This window comes from Falco cherrug, chromosome 10 (assembly GCF_023634085.1).
Source record: "Falco cherrug isolate bFalChe1 chromosome 10, bFalChe1.pri, whole genome shotgun sequence".
NCBI classification, from domain to species: Eukaryota; Metazoa; Chordata; class Aves; order Falconiformes; family Falconidae; genus Falco; species Falco cherrug.
The window spans coordinates 26,484,717-26,502,647 of NC_073706.1; the positions used below are offsets into that span (position 1 = coordinate 26,484,717).

Sequence of the window (17,931 nt, forward strand, 5' to 3'; positions counted from 1 at the left end):
GAAAGTGAGTATAGGTGAGTGTTACTTTTGATAGGAAAAACGTAAATGCTTTCATGAGAAACGTTTGCTGAAAATGCAGAGCTGGATTTGCTTTCCTTAGAAAACATCTGGGAGTTGAGTTCTAGGTGCTAGTTCTTACAGCATCAACATTGAATTGTCTTTAAACTAAAAAAAAAAATAAAAAATTGAAAAATTAGTTGTTAATTTATTGATTGGCTGCAAAATGTATTTAGCCTTCCAACCTGTGACTGATGTATGGTCTAATTTCATTAGAACAGGTAATCCTGTGTCATGCATCTCCTGAATGTTCTTTGCAGCAGTTTTTTTTTTTAGAACACTTTGGGAGCAAATTCATGATGAGCTTGTTGTAATAGTCGCACACAGGATAAAGAAAATAGCTTATAGGTTTGTTCTGGAAATGATGACTTGACAGTAGCCTCCGGCAGTGGAATTTAGCTATCAATAGTGTGTTAATCCAGTTAAGTAGAGAGCCTTTCATAGGGAAATATGAGTCATGTGTTCTAGCTAAATAATTACCTTTAAAGTAATCATGCAACTTGTAAACATTGCCTCGATATTTTTGTGATTTCTTTTTTTTGACACTGTTATGACACAGCAATAACTCCTTACTGAACTGGTAGCACATGCAGTGGCTTTGGGTGGTATTTATTTCAGAGCATTCTTGCGTAAAGCTGTGTCGATACATGTAAGCATCGACTTTATCAGCTAGTTTTTGCCTGTTCCTGTTTACTATTTAGAAAATAACAAACATTACCACAATTGTAATGACACTTGCATTTCTGCACCGCTTTTTAAATCATAGCAAACTTGCACTGAGACACACTGATGATTTGGAGAAGTTTATGAAGCCAGTGCTCTGTTTTACGTGCCTGGTAAGTAGGTGTCTCCAGGGCTTAGTTTTCACCCTGAAGTTGCCCGGGACACAGTTCAGCAGCCATCCTCTTCCCTTACTGGCAGTATCGGCAGTAGTTCGACAGTTAGGCAACAATTCAAGTCCACTAGAAGGAAGAAGAGAGCCAGTTAAATGCGTGATCACTTGCTTCAGTTAACTCCTATTGTAACTTCAGTCTCTCAATTCATGGATTTTTAACATACATTTCTTTTTCTGTGCTGAGCACTGAAGCAAAGAAATGCTGCGATTTCACTTGTCTCTCATTTCAGTGGGTATACTGGCACCAGTGGGGGATAAGAAATACACAACACAGTGAGGTATGTGCTTATTCTGTAAAACAAAGCCTATTTTTTTCAGTAGCTCTCTGAAGTTGGTAGAGTTGGTCAAGATTGCCATGCCATTCTGTATTGAAAGGTGCTGCTACAGAGTCCTTAAGCCTCCCAGATGTAAGGCATTTGAGCGCTATCTTTTTGTCTCAAATGTTTGAGGCTAACTGTAGTTTTTTTCTTTTTCCCTTAGTGAAACTAATCGACCAAAGTTGAACGCCCCCTCCCTGCCATCTTGTCAGATAAAATCTGATGCTGCTTGTTAGGTTGATAGCTCACCATGCTGCTTTGGTGTTGGAAGGGTAATGGAAGCAAGTGAGTGGCAACTGGTCGTCTGCCACCGTTCCTGTGAACTGCATGTGAACTGAAACTGAAATCAGGGATATGCAGTTGACAGCGAGTCTATTTTTGTCATGGTTAAAATAATAAAAACTGTTTAGAAACAGGTATGACATCTTTGAAAAACCTTTACATCCCTAGTTTTATAAATCACTGTTTACTTAACATTTAACCGCAGCAGGTCCGTAAATATGCTCCACTGTCACAGTTACAACTTGCAAAAATATGTGATCACTTCTTATTCCATGGAATTGGAACCACCTTTGGGAGAAAACTTAGTAACGGTAATGTAATCTGGCTATGTGATGCTTAATAAGCCTTAAAGCGAACACTGTAATATTACATTGACTGTTCTTAAAGAACATAATATGGTAGCAGAAGGTAATGGTCTTTGTTTTAGAAGATGGCATCTTGCCTTTTATTTCAGAAGGCAGTTCCTTGAGGTCTCATAAGTGTAGGTGAAGACCTCTTTCCTTGGTGCTTCAACAAAACAGCTTTTTGTCTTTTGGTGCTCACAGTACCATACCAAGACTGGGTAAGTCATTGACATACTTTTTGTAGACTATAGTGATTTTTATATTCAGATTAAAATTTCTTTCCAAAAAAATGCAGCTTTTTTGCATTTTTTGGATGTCCTTGCTGGGTTTTATATCTTTCTCAGTTGGTTAATTTTAGTTATTTACGTTTTTTAAAAATCTGTCCTCTTGAATCATAGTACAAAGTGATTTGCCTAAGGACAATTGCAGCATCAGAGCCAGAAAATAATAATAATAATAAAAAAAAAAGTTTATCCATGTCATCTAGTCTAGTTTTGAAATGACTAATGAAAATATTCTTATTTATTATGCTCTGGTGGATATTTTTCTTCTTAAGATTATGTTACTAGCCTGTAAGTCTCTTCTCTTTTGATTTTGATGTAGATCTGATGTTCTTGTTTTCCAACTATTTATTCTCAACAGGCTATTTCTGTATAAGGCTTCAAGTATTCCAGCATCTCTGCAATTGTTTCATAATGGATAATTTTGCCGCTCATGTCCCAGCAACATCATTAATATATTATGTTGTCTATAGAGCCTTTTCAAGGCTGGTTGACAGCAGTTCTGCCTGGTAATTCTAAACAAATTTCTAGGTCTGTCTTGGCAGTGGGATTACTGCCAAGGATTTCCTTAAGTATATTGGTGATAGTTTATGATAATCGATTCATGGTTAATATAATTTCTAATACATGTAGAATCAATAAAACGTTGAGTCTTTACTGCTGTCAAGATTTTACAAGGAAAACTTTTGGACAAAAACTGACTTACAGGAAATTCATGTTATAAAAAAAACCTCCTGAGCTGATGATAATGATCCTGTCTGATTTCACCTTTTTTTCTTTGGCTGATGCCAGTGACCAAAAAGAACTACAGGAACTTAATGAATATAGAAGAAAAATGCAAAGATTTCTTGCAGTGATAGAAGCGTGTGTGTGTCTAGGGACAGTTGACTTTGCAGGTAGCAAAGCTGGGACGTTGCTGAAGCAGAGCAGCAGTGAGCTGCTCTTGGGAGGCAGCTTTCTTCTTTCAAGAAGAGATGTATTCTTTTTCTTTTTCCTCCCAGTTTTAACATTTACAGGTTACACATATATTTTTAGATAGACTTCTTCCTATGAATGAAAAATACAATTTAAAAATCCCAGAAGCTTAAAGCACTTGACTCAAAAGCAAGGATTACGTCTGTTTGTGAAGCCTAGTGTTGGCAGCCTTACTAAAGAGCAATGACATAAGGCAGGGCTGGCCTTTAAAAGTTTGTCCTGTCAATTTGTGGTGTGACAACATAATCTAAAAATAGTTTCTGGGACTAAGAAAAGGTAACACTTTTATTTGAGGACTTTTTTTTTTTTTTTTTTTTCCTCTTGGAAAATTCATATATGCTGGAAACAAAAAAAGTGTGAATTCTCCACATCTCCAAGGAAATCACAAATAGCTTTTTAGAGGAAATTTGTTAGCGGAGCGTTAGCTTTCCTCTTTTCAAAGAGGAGGGGTTCCCAGTGAATACTCCCGTCTGGGTAGACTCTCATAATACGTTAGCCTTTAGGGCAGTGTTCAGGGCTTGGCCAAAGGTTGTATCACATGCAAAACAGTTGGAATTCCCAGTGGTTTTATTTTTGTAATTTTTGTTAGTTGTTGGCATTTTGAATCAATCTGTAGTCAGTATGCTTTTGTTTTTTATTTTGGTGCAAGTCATTTGAAAGTTGAAAATAGAATATCTCCTTGACATATTATGGCACTTCAGATGAATTATGGATTTTATGTGGTATGTATGTAATTTCTTGGTTTGGGACATATTTGAGAGTGCCTCATAATCTTTATTGGTATTATATTAATGCATTTTTTAATAGTTCAGATGAAAGGATGGTTGTGTTCTTTATTTTTGTTATATATATTTTTATTATTTTTAAAAGTTCAGGAAACATGTATTGCTCCTCACACTTTGCCAGCAATGTGCCTTGCAGACTCTTGTGAAACCCTGTGTACTATTTTCTTTGTACACTGAGAAGAGCATCAGTGAAGATAGCCGCCGTTCCCTTTTTTCTCTTGAATTCAAATGTACTGTGCAACCCCAGCTCAAGGCACTGAGCAGTTGGTGTGCTATAGCCCTGTCTGAGTAGTAGCACTTCTGTAAATGAGGGGAAAGTTCCTTCTCTGTCTCTTTGATCCTTGCTGTGTCTGTTAGTATTGTCAATACGCGTGCCTTTTCCTAATGTGTCTGTCTGTATTGGGGACAGAATGAAGTTTTTAGCTGTAAATAATGAGCTGCTTGTGTCCTGGACTGGACTCAAGGGGTTTACTCAGATGAAAGTCTCCCATTGTTAACCAATTATTATCTAGATCCCATTATTATCTTTTTTTCTTTAAACTGCCCTACCTGTTTTTAACTTTATTTGCTCTGACAGCAAAATTACAAGATTCTGCTTGATTAAAAAGAATTTTCACTGTATTGTGGTTACCCTGATTTTGTCCTCTTTAATGTGGTGGTAGAGAGAGGGTCTGGGCTTTAGTGTTGGATCTAGGCAAGAAGTGCTTTATAAAGATGTCAATGTTTATGTAGTGAGAAGAATTGAAAAAAAACCCACCACCCTACTCTATGTTTTAATGTTTGGGTAGTGTGTGCTACATTTTTGTACCTAATGTTACTTGAAAAATCCTTGCAAAGTAGAGCTTGCAGAAATGCTGGGGTTCTCTGCTGTAGTCACGTTCCTGTTGCAGCGTGTTGTTGGGGTCTGATACAACATCAATCTGGATGTAATAGATACATATTTAAGCAGGTTATTTTAGGATCTGAAACTCTGCTAAGAATAGACAGGCTCTCCTTTCAACAGGAAAGGACAAATAAATTAAAATGGGATACCAGGGAAGGAAAAACAGGGAAAAAAGCAGAGAGAGAAAGAACTAAGGAGAACAAAAAAGGGGGAAACCAGCAGACTGGTGGCGGTGGGGCTCAAGGCTGGGGTGAAACATGTGGAAGGACGTATGGATTCTTTCAGCAGACCGCAGCGCAGTTGCAAGCAGGTGATGTGACATACTGGAAGGGTGAAGTCTTACAGTCTAGCCTGCCAAAATAGACTTGTGTAATTTTCCTCGCTAGCAGTGCCTAGGTTTATTTCAGTGGGGAGGAAAAAAATAACCTTTTATGTTTTCTAATGTAATCTCTTAGTTTTGTCAGAACATTGACAGATGATTTTTTTTCCGTAGTGTCCCAAAGGTGAGGCTCTTCAGTATTCCCCTGTGATTGTGTTAGTGGAATCACGAAACTATGGGTAAGGATGTGACTTGTTAGGGTGGCGTCATATTTATACCAGGGATCTAATCATAGAAATTTGGATGGGAAAAAATCACCGGGTCAGCCAGTCAGTTCACTTGCCAGTGCATCATAAATTACTACAGCACCATGCAAATTAAAGTTAAGATTGTTGAACATCTGTGCTTACTGTATGTTGGGTGTATTTTTCTGCATTGTTGTATGGAAGCAACATATCCCAATAAAACATTGTGCCAGACATATATCTGTTGGGTATGAATCTAGCCATAAATTTAGAACCAAGAAGTGTTTAAAAATATTTTTATTTACCAAAAAGTCTCTACGAGTCTAACCTTGAGAAAGCAGATTAAATTTCGTGTGTGTTAACCCACCTGCCCCAGTTGCTGCTCTGTAGATTTTCTGTCATAACTTTCTTGTAATGTTTCTATTCTATTTCTTTTTTTCATTTGGCAGCAGACATAGCTATTAAGTGACTAGAAAGTACTTTATATTGGGGAATATCCAAAGTGAAATGCATTCTGGTGTTCTGTTTTATTTAGTGAAAAGGACATGAATCTTCTATGCGGAGCTGTGGCATCAGTGCTTTTTGCTAGACACCACTTTTTTTTTTTAATTGTATATACTTTGAATATTTCAATTTTAAGTTATCAAATGTCACTGTTAATTCTATTTAATTCTTTTAAAATGTTCATTTTGCCAAGCTGTTTGCTTGTTTATCTTTTAAAATAAAACAACTTTTAACAAGCCTACTGTCTCTATCCTGATGTCATGTTGTCAGGTTTCAGTTCTTGATTTGATAGTGTTTTTATAATCCAGCATCACTGCATAAATTATCTGTAACAAAAATACTGGTGTTTTTCTAAAATTACAATTATTCTTTTTTTTCTGACAAATATTTTCTTTGAGGGCAGGATTGTCTCATGGGCAACAACCTTCAGGCTACCAGTCAGGATAATAGACAGTGAAAGCCTTATTCCAGTACTGTGTCGAACAGTATTAGGAAGGTAGATGAGATAAACATACTGGTTTGTATGAACACAGAATGATCTGGGGGTCTGAGAGAGATGAATGACAAGACATTGCCCTGCCTATTCAGAAATATTTGTGTTGATTTATGGTGAGTTTTCTATAATTCAAATAATGTAATTTTAAGTCAGAATTTATCAGTCTGAGTTGCAAAAGATCATCAGAGTATCCCTCTGCATCACCCAGATGGGTGCACATCAACAGTAAAAACAAAAAAAAAAATCTTTTCACAATGGACGAGAATGTGAGCTGATTCTCTTACCTTCTCAGGTGTCTGTATGGCATCTTCATTTCCAGTGCAGCACGCCTACCTGATGAACTGTTGCACAACAACTGTACGCTAGAAAATTATTTCAGCTAGTTTTATGGTTTATTTAGCTCTTGGGGCTGAGCTGCAGACCTGCAGCAGGCAGGCGTGTCGTTGCCCTGTGTTGGGAGGGCAAACTCTTTGTCAAGCGTTGCTGCAGAATGAAAGGAATTTTCCTTTGTGTCTTCAGGGTAGACTTTCCTTTGGTCTTGGTTTTGGTTGTGTGATTTTTGGTTTTTTTGGTGTTGTGGTTTTTTTTTTTTTTTTTTTTTTGGTAGCTAGTTAATATAAGGTAAAATACTATGGTTTGTGCAATTCTTGACGTAACAGCCGTATCCTTGCGGTCTCTGGTATTTTACCTCAACTATGTCAAAGTGAGAATCCATGTAAATATAAATAAATGACATCCTCATGCTAATCAGTTGTATAAGAAACTGATGCCTCTTTCCATTGCCTTGGGCCTAGTGGGAGACCCTTGGTAGGGTGTTTACGGTGGGATCAGGCTGCTTGTGTCTTTAGAACCGCCGTGACTTCACACCCTCAGTCCAGATGTAGGAGTGTTGTTATCAGGGATGAAAGCACAAGAAGCCTTCACACAAAACTGACTTGCAAGATCTTGCTATTCTTGATGAGGATACTACAAGCAAATACTGCCAACGCTTATTACTCTCTTTTAGAGACTCCTTAGCTGTTCTTTAGCTGGTGTGTTTGGGCACTGCAAGTCCGTGCAGACCCTTACAGAGTTAGACATTGATATTCCCACAAAATCAACAGTAACAAAGTAAAAGGTGGGGGGAATTAAGATTTGGCATCTCTGATTTGTGAGGCCTCGAAATCTCCCGCGCTGTGGTGATCTCATTTTTCTCTTACACTTGTTCAGAGCTGGCAATCATTGCTAGTGCTTGATCTGTTCCTCGGGAGAGGCCAGTGTGTGGTTGCCACCCGCCCCACTGCGTGCTCGTCCACAGCTACCTGTGCTTGCCCTAACCTCTGTCTCTGTCCCAAGCAAGATAACTTCAAGCTAGGTTTTCTTCGAAAATAATCTGGACAATTCACCAGATAGGCTTGAGTTTTCCTTTTGGTACAAGATTTTTGGATGTTTTCATCTTCTGGATGTTGCTTCTTTTCTCTTGCCATCCCTCTTGCTGTCCTGCCTCAATGAGAAGAAAAAAAAAACAGAGAGGGGAAAAACCCCAAACCCAAAGGTGGCTGTAGCAGCATATAGGGAGGCATGTCAGGAACACGCTATACGATAGAGGCAGTTTCATTAAAAGAGCTGCACAGGCTGTTACTGCGGCTGAGGGAGTTGCTGTGGCTGCTTGCAGAACTGCAGAAGAAAGGGGCTCTGGGTCTTTGTACTGAGAGATGTGCAAAGCAAGAACTTGGATCTGCGTGTGTGTGTATATAGATATAAATACCTATATACACACACAGATGTGCCTGTAACAGCCTATACTCCCCAGTGCTCTGGGCAGAACTGGGGAGCCTGCGCGCACCAGTGCGTGCTGTGTAGGAAGGCAGGAGATGAGCAGTCTCCTGTTGGAGAAGGGGGCTGCTTGCCGGGGTGACTGGTGTGCCACCCCCATGTGGTACTCTGCTGCTTTCGGTGGATTATATTATGAAAGATAATATTTATATATATAATATAACCCCCTGCGGCAGGGTGGACGGGGGCAACGCCTGTGCAACCATCTCTTGCAGCCTTCGACTCTTTCAAGGATAAAGTGCTGCAAGCGTATGAGCGAGAGTACACAAAGGATGTTGTCAAAATTCAGTTGTTGGTAAGTAACCTTATTAGATGCTTTGAATATTGATAATTTGCTATCCAAAATGTAAATAAAATGTGTTAAATTGCAGACTGGAATATTTACCAGTAAAGCATCTGAACAATTTCTCTGTACATGATTTTCCGTATTATATTGCTACAGCAATATCTACTTTGCTTGTTTTTCATGTAATTCAAAACTGCTTAGCATGTCAAGAACATAAATAAATCACTTGGTAAGTTGCAGTCTTTCTGAGGAAAAACAAAATCATGAAAAGACAAACATCTTCTGGTTTTCATAAAATCAACAACTCATTTCGCTACAGTGAATTAAGTGGAAAAAAGTCTATTGAAATCACTTATTCTCAGCTGAAAGAGAAATTCAAAAGGAATAACTAAGTATTATTTTTAGTATTTCTGGTAAGTGGTAAGAGAAGGTGTATTAGGTTAAAATTTGTGATGGCTTCTCCAAAACAAAATTCTTTTCCAGCATGAGGAGGTAGTGCAAGGTGCTTGTAATTTTGTGTTATGTGATGGAATTAACTAGGATTTATTTGTTATTTGTCTGGTTTAATTTCTTCCTGTCCTTTGCTCTCCCTCTTCAGTTGTGAGCTCTGTGTTCTAATGAACTTGTTTTGCAGTGACTGCTTTTTTTGTGGAAGTGGTTACATGTTTGGGCCACTCTCTATATAAGGTTTTTAAATCCTCTCTCCTTCTCAAGGTCAGGTCAGGGTTCAAAGTTAAGCTGTCAGCTGTGTGTCAGTCGGGTAGGTTATACATAACGGGGGAAGGCTGTGATATGAAGTAGGGCTTTTCTAGCTGTTGGAATTTGCACAGTTCTGTGAAAAAGTTTTAATATGCTAAAATGATGGTTTTTCTGCCAGGAAATGAGAGTTCCTTTTGCAGAGCACGGTGGACACCGCCATAGCAATGCCGTGGCCTTAGAGGTTTACAGGAGATACAGTGACTCATTTCCTCCTGTCTTCACTATCGCCTGCCACATGATGGTCTGGTAGCACACCAGACTCCTTCAAAGGAGGGCTGCAGTTGTGAATGAGGGGATAACTTCTCATATCATCTTGAAACATGTTTGTTCTCCCTGTGATTTGTGATATGTGGTGACATAGCCCTAAATTGCAAAGCAGGGCTTTTCATTCTTTCTGGCCACCTCAAAGACACAGATGCCCTATCCAGTTTAACTAATGTTTCCAGAGTCCTTTTCCAAGCACTTTATTTACATTTTTGCCTTGAGTTTAAATCCTCTTACCTTCTTAGAGTTAAAAATAACCAAACCCCAAAAATCAGAATTTATGCTGGTTATGTACTTATTGCTTAACTGTTATGTACTAATGCCTAATTACAGCAGAGTTAAAAGAACACTGGAAAACTACAAGAAAAGTGAGGATTGTGAATGTAAATCTGTAATGCAGTTTTGCGTTATAGATTTACAGCAACAATCCTTTCAAAGGACAGGGAGGGAAGCTCGTTGGCTGGCATAGTGTGTACCGTACTTGTGTTTCCAAGGCCAAATGTGCCTTAACACATGACACTACCAATCTGTGTTCGAACATGTCGATGGGCTTAAAAGCAAGAGACAATTCAACTCTGCAAATGTTCTGAAAAAAAAGTAAATCGCTCGAGATCTCACCTTTAACATGACTTTTTTTTTTAAGACTCCTATGAATTTTGTTGATGTTCTTATTCTAATAAAATGGCATTACAAATAAAAATTATTCTGACCATGAAGAAGATTGTGGAGGCTTTTTTTTTTCTTTTTTTTTTTTTTTCTCCAGTTTGGATCAAGAAATTTGCTTGAAATAGCTCTTACTTTTGTGGAACCGTAGTGATTTTAGTATGTAGGAAAGGAGATACAGATACGTTATCAGATCGGTGACCTGTGTATTCTGGTATTTTCCCACTGGAGAAGATTTACCATAGCAGAAAGTTGCATTTCAGTGTCTTCTGATGCAAGTTTCTTCCAGCTCTATGCAATTGACAGTTGTGTTTTATTGTACATTGATATGAACCTTACTGTTTAATCTAGAGCCATTGTGGGTGTTTTTTCTTGATCCATTCTTAAATACTCTTAATTACTTTTTTTTTTTAATCTCAACAGTGGCCCATAATTCAAAGGCTAATTGTACTGTGGCTTCAAAAAACCCCACTTTTATATTTACATCTGAGATTAAAGGGGGGTGGGTGGGGGTTGATTCCTTGGTCTTCTATAGTGAGGCAGGGCATTAGAAACACCTGGCTGCGTTTCTTCCCTTATTTTATATATAATTTGCATAATGTTACTGATCATTCGTTCTTTCCTAAAGCTTTATAGTTCTAACCAGGGTTTCTTCTTGTACCCAAGTCTCTTCAAGTCTTTAATTTATATTGTCCTTCTCTGCGTCTTTTCTATTTGATGTATCCTTTTTCAGATGGGGGTGACCAAAACTGAACACAGAATTCAAAAGTGAGCACACACTATTCAAGGTGAGGGAATATCACTAGTTTTATATAAGGCATAATAATTTTTGATATATTTGTCCTTTAAAAATAAATACTGATATTTTTTCTCCCAATTATAAGAAATTTTTCTTGAGTAAGCTTTAAAGTTGTCTGGTTTTTTTTCGTTGGAAAGTTGGTAATTTATAACATTAATTCTTATGGGTAATGAATGAATGAATAATGTACATTAATTTTTGCTATGGCTTACTATACTCCATGTACGCTCTACTGCCTGTCATTGTGTTGATCTAATTGCATATCTGAAATTCCTTCTGAAGTCCATCACAAATGCACTAGAGAGCCAATTGTTCTTTATATCCTTCGTCATCTGCAGATTTTGTCACTACGTGGTTCATTCCCATTGCATCCTTCAGATCATTGAAGTGTACTTGCCTGTGGGTTTTTTTTTCTGTGTTGCCACCTTGGTTTGGATCCCTCTATACTAGAGTTTCTCCTGTGTTCTTGCAGATCTCTTAAAGGTCTGCATTCCTCCACACTCATGATAAAGAATGGTAGTTGAAGGTAGTGAATTGTACATGAGCATACTCATTAAAATGCCCATTACCATCTCTCATTAACTTATTCACTGCATCTGATCCCTCTCTTAGACCTCATTTCTTCAGAAGAATAATTACACATTTCACAACCCATATCTAGTTATTTCTTTCATAAAGTATATGCTTGCATTATTCTAGTAGTGGTAGTGTGTGTGGGGGGAAATGTTATTCTAATCTGTCTTTTGACTGACTCTTGCAAATTGGTTTTGTTTACATGAGTTCTCTTGATCCATAGGATGACTTTGACCAGGTCATTAATAAAACAAGATAAACATTCTATGCTTTCGATGACGTCTTTGCATTAGTATTTGTTATAACAATGACAGTGTGTTGTATCCAGAGCAGATAATTATTAGGCATTGTTGCAATGAGCATAGTAATGTTTGGCTTCTATGAGAAGAGTGTAGGTTTTGTTGCATGCTCATATTAGAAACTTTGTCTCCATTTCGGAACGTAAATTCTCTATATATGAATATAGAGAAGGCAAAATTTATGGAGAGCCAGTATTAAAGTTCTTATTCAGTATGTTTGAAACTGCGAAGTTGAAATGGCTCAATAAGGCTTATGTGCCTGTTTGGAAAGTATTTTACTGCAAAACCCGTAATTGATGAGGTAAGGTCGCCAAGGCTATACCAGCATTCCCAATGTCAAGCATCTTTGGATAGGCAGTAGCGCCTGGGGAGAGGAAGTAGCTCAGTGTTCCTCACACAGCACTGTTACCTTCAGCTTCTAGTGTGGAAGTTGGTACGGGTGCTAGCTGAAGGTTTTGGTCTAGGAGAGAAATCACATAGGTGTGTTGAAAGAAGTGGGAGATGTGAGGGGAGGAAGACTCTTCCTATACTCTTCACTCATCTGGAGAGTGGCAGCCTGGTGGTCAATAAATAAAACAACGGCATGTGATAGACAATAGGTACGTTGACCCTCTCATACTGCCAGGAGAGAAACAGAAATAAAAATTGCTCAGCCTTTAGTCTTGTTTCCTTGATATGTGAGGGCATATGTGTGCTGTGTGTATATCCTGTGACCTTCAGTGGGAACTTACTGGAGAAATTATTTGAGTGTTAAACAGAACTTTTCATATAATTAGAGTTCTGGAAAGCTGCTGGTTTTATTGGTTGATGCTGTTCTTCAGTTATGTACATTAACTGTTGGGGTTTAGCTTTTTTATTTAACTTACGTTCTAAATTGAATTTCTAACCAAAGACTTCTAGGTAAGGAGCATTTGAAATGGCTTGACTTCTTATGGGTTTTGTCGTGGCTTATTTTTACAATATGGTTAATTCTTGCTCTTTTTCCCCCCCAGTGTAAAGGTTGGAAGAATTTTTCTGTTACTGAGCTGAATCTTTGATTATTATTTAGTTTTGCTTGGGTGGTGTTTTTTTTTTTTTTGTTTGTTTGGTGGTTGGGTTTTTGGTTTGTTTTTTTGGGTTTTTTTAATCCTCTGTCAAGGCATTATATGACTTTTCCACAAATTTTGTTGCTTCGTTCTAAGCCGGCTAACCTGCTGGAGCTAAATTATTTTATGAAATATACTGGTTTTTAAGCAAGTTAACGGAACAAATTGCGTGGTTTCTTTCTTCCTAAGCTTACAAAACCCCATAGAATAATATGTATGTTCATGATCTGTGATGTAATAAATAGAAATGTGACTATCCAAACAAGCAGCTGAAGCAAATACTCATTTGCATCTTTCATCTTTAAAGATATTTCCAATTTAAAATGCTACTTCAAGTGTTGAGCTGTGCTCTTACCAAGCGAGAAAGGAGGATTTCAGGTGTATTAGTCTAGGAATTGTTGCCCAATCAAGTGAATCCTATATATGGCATTTTAAATGAACTTTGCTGTTAATTTTTTTAATTAATATTTAATTAACATTGATAGGAATCTTGCTTTTAATTTCATATAAGTACATTTAATTAAGACTTGGTATTCCTAAGAAGTTTTGAATATTCTGGGGTTCTCCTTTCTGATATCTTGGTATGGGATAACAGATGCTATTTACTAAGTTGGGGACTATGGTAGCTTCTGGTGTACTGAACATCTTGTAATCTGCAGTAGATACCAAGTGTTAGTGTGTGTGTGTGTGTGTGGTGGTTTGAGAGGGAAGTACTAAGTGACACTTTTTTTTTTTTTTGAGTAATCTGATGTTGAAGTGACTGGGACATCTGGAGTTTCTACCACTTGATGTCTGTTAGGAAAGGGAATGCTTTCCTTTCAGGCTGCATTTAAAAATATTTCTTGTATGAAAAAAGAGCTATTGGTTATCTTAAAAGAATAAAAATTGACAAATGACTCCATCCTCTTTAACCCTTTCCTCCTCCATTGTCCAAATAGATTTTAATTGGAAGTTTACAAGAAGAGAGAGGAAAAGGTGCTTTTGAGACATAAATGAGCTGTTTTATCAGAAATGTTTGAGCTGGTTGAGACCAATGTAAACATAATCAAAGCCAGTACAATTTCTCCTGTAAGTTTTCTGTGGGAGAGTTGCTCCATTTTTAAGAACCTGCATGAGGCCATGGTAGGAGATGTTGAACCTGAAAACCAGCAAACTTGGTGTTTCTGTGGAGCAGCCGTTCATCTTCCTTACTTCAAGCTAGCGTGAACATGGGTTTTGTTCACCTCACTGTAGCGTGCTGTGGGTAGCTCTGTTGGGGAGCACATTTATTTCCTCTTCTTTTCTGCACGGTAGGTCAGGTGCTGGGAAGTGGCGAGCACTGGTCTTGCCTCTCCTTAAATATGTTCCTTTACCTTAGAATTGGTATTGCTTTTATTGTTATTGCAGAACTGCTTGGTACCCGTGAAAAACCAAGACTGCTGCCTTTTGAAATGCAGTAAATATTCTCGTCTTTTGGTCATCTTATCTTTCTTTTATTTGCAATCGTGTCCCTCGGAAGAGGCGAGCAACAGACTGACCGACTGCAGCTATTTTTATACGGAGCTCATACTAACTGTTGAGTAAATGTAAGAGGTTTTAAAGAGCTTATTTTAGCAGAAGCATTTGTTAAAGCCCCTATATCCATAGGCTGTGTGTATGTTCATTAACTATTCAGGGCCGTAAGGTAATACTACAAAAGGAAGTGTATTTTAACAGAGATCTGTAACAACCATACGCAGGCTGGCACCCAGCCAGCGGCTGAAGGCAGACGGTTCTTACTGCTATTTCGAGTCTTGTGGCATCTAGCGATATTAAATTTATGGCTGGGATAACGAAACTAGCTAATACTTACTGCAGTGTCATGATCCCACATGACAAAAATACTTACGTTTGATCCCCAGAAGTTTATTGTAACCAAATCTTTGAAGGCAGTGGAAAACTGAGCCTCTCCAGTTTCACTGCCGGTGGGGCAAGATTTATCCTTCATATAATCGCATCCGAAACGGTTTGTGACAAGGATGGGAAGAACTGAAGTGCTGGCATGAATGGAAAGTACATAAATATTTAAGAGAATATCCTGTAGACTTTCTTATCTGTGGAAAGTCTCGGATTTTCCCTGTAGCAGAAGCCAGAGTGGCTTCCCTGGTCAGGGATGGGGCAGAGCGTTAGGAGTCCTTCCCCGGAGGAGAACGTGCATCCTTGGAGCTTGGAGTATCCACATACAGTTTCTGCCAGCTGCTCCTTGTGGAAAGGGATGGAGATGCTTCAGCTCTTGGTCTGCCTAATAGCCACAAAATAGCTTCTCTGTCCCAAGGTAGCATGGAAGTAGGAATTTGTGCCCAAATCCAGTACGTGTCAGCCAAGTAAAGAATGTTTTGATAAAGGTGTACGTCAGAGGAGAAGGGAAATGAGATGCGTAGGAATTTACAATGGTCAGAGACTGTTTTGTATGTGGAAGGTCAATATGACAGACGCAGCATGTGCTGAAGTGTAAGATTTTTAAGCTTTTACACAGGTGAGAGAGAGTGAGCGTGTTACCTGGTCAGTTGAATGCTGCTGCTCTGCCCAGCTGCAACAGGAATTACCTGCTTAGTTTTAACCACCTTCCTACGGTTCTGTGACATGTTAAGCTAACAATAGACCATCTGTTTTAAAAGTAAATAACTTTATAGTGTAGTGCTTTAAATAATATATTTCCGGGCGTCTTTCTATATTAGCATGCAGATATATTTTAATTCTTTTTCATTTTGTTAATAGTTTGAATGAACTGGGAGGGAAGGTTTAAAAAGGACAAACGCAATTAAAATGGCTATCTGTGAAATACTTGGGGTTTGCTCCGTGCAAACAGCAATGTTAAAGCCCCTTTAGCAGCTGTGTCAATACCAATTTTTCTGGTTCTTGAGTACAGAAATAAACTCAAATGCTATCGGTTAAATAATTCACGTTGTAGGTGAAAAGTAAGACCTGGTCTCTTTAGCAAATGCAATGTTTTCATTTATGCGATTTAAAAACTTATCACATTGAACTGATTCGAGTGTGTTAAGAGATTTGCAGTTATGCTATTTAAAGTATCAATTTAATTAAGTGTACTGTCCAGTTCGGCAGTGTGCAAGCGGATTTTCAGGTAAAACTTTTTGTTTGTTTTTGAGATAAATTACTGTTGTATTCAGAATGTAGTTACAGTCATGTGACATTGAGTGGGTGAATCGTTTGGGACATACTGGAGGAAAGGCAAAAGTGTTGAACCAGTGACGTTCTGTTTTTCAGGCATATCAATTATTTTCATGACCATAGCAAACTGATACTTGTAGGAAGAAAACATCTCGGAGCTGCAAATTTTTACCGTGGATTATCTAGATAAAGAAAAAAGCAATTTCTTATGCTCTGATTTTATAGAAATAATTAACCTGTGTTTTCAAATAACAGAATTTTTTTTTTTTTGTTCTGTTTTGGGTTTGGTTTTTTATTTATTTTTTGTCATGTTGGTTTGTTGAATTACCTTTTTTTCCCCCAAGGAAAAAAAATTCAGTAACCCGTGTTTAATTTGCAGAGCACCAGAGATCATACTGGGATTGCCGTTTTGTGAAGCCATAGACATGTGGTCGTTAGGGTGTGTGATTGCAGAGCTGTTTCTTGGATGGCCACTGTACCCAGGAGCACTGGAATATGACCAGGTAGTAGAATCAATTTCACGAGCATATACATGCTTTCTGCAACTTTAAGAATTTCAGATCATTAAATCCAGGATTTCAAATGTTAATCATATCCCCAATTAAGCAGTAGTTCTTCAAGTCTGTTCAATGCTTTTAATTTTGGCTTAGTGATTGTCCTGGAAACACAAATCCTGTTTCTAGACCAAACTGTACATTGTACTGCTTTTCTGAATTAAATTTCAATTTGTCCTCCCCACCTCCACCTTGCAAAATAAGTGTTAGCATTGAAACTGCTTTTTATGATGAAAACCAAAGTTTGTGGCCACCATCATTGCATTATAATCTCTCTTTCTCTTGCCACGAATGGGGTTGACTCCGGAATGTTCATTCAGATGTCAGGATTAGTTGTCTTCTGAATAATTCTTGATGTTTCTTGGAAATCCAACATTGCTCAAAGATTCGAAAGCCTATACTTCACAAGGAGCAAGAATCAACTGTTGCAGTAATATATATATATATCTGCAGTGGTAAAGCTTGAAGCTATTGAAGCTTGAGTTTTCAGCTACTGACACCGTTGGCATTAGTGAGCTGACTTAAAAAGTTGTTTCTAATGAAAGATGTAGAATACTCTCTATTTAAAACACTTAGAGAAATCTTTAATTTTCTAGTATAATGTGGAAATTTGAAAGACATGTAACCAGCATTCTAACTATCCCTGTCTGGTTTTGAAATTCGTAAGTGAAGAAATCTCCTGGAAAATCCCACATGTGACAGCACTGGCTTCTTACTAACTTCTACATCTTTGATGCAACATTCAGTTTAGGTGCAGTTCCTCCAGCACATTGTTTAGGTTATTCAAATCCTGAGCTTCATGGAATGGGCTTTTGGCTCCCCGTGCTCAATAGATCAGACCTACTTCTCTAAAAATTCATTTGTTTAAAACCACTGTCGGGGGTTATATTGATTTTGTGTTGATTTTGGTAACATTTCATATTTGTTTACTTCATTTACACGAAATTCAGTGTTTCATGGGTAGGAAGTGAGCTGAGTGGAACATCCATTGATGCTTTGATGCATCTAGAAGACCTTTGTGCAGGGTGTTGCTGTTAAAATGGGGAATGAAAGAGGAAACAACTAACAACCATGTAATTCACTATGCTTGCAAAGGAGAAAATGAAGGCATTTGTTTTTTGGAAAAAATCTGTACTATTGTCTCAAAAATTTCCAAGAACTTGTCAAATTTATTTACCCCTTTGACAGAAACTGCAGAAGATGTGGACTTTCAAAAAAAAAAAAAAAAAAAGGCGAGGGGGGGGTGGTGGTGCAAAATATGTAATTTCCAAGATTGCTTCCACTTTTGAACCTCTTTCTGC

The 17,931-nt window shown here is 37.9% G+C and overlaps 1 protein-coding gene across 4 annotated transcripts in view; it reads left to right on the forward strand.

Moving 5' to 3' along the window:
- Window positions 1-17,931, forward strand: part of HIPK3 (homeodomain interacting protein kinase 3) — a 113,667-nt gene that overhangs the window by 72,192 nt on the left and 23,544 nt on the right. For all 4 annotated transcript variants that reach the window (XM_027810433.2, XM_055721694.1, XM_005442717.4 and 1 more), the window contains exon 3: window positions 16,456-16,579. In XM_027810433.2, the coding sequence (XP_027666234.2) occupies window positions 16,456-16,579 (124 nt within the window). The remainder of the gene's footprint in view (window positions 1-16,455; window positions 16,580-17,931) is intronic.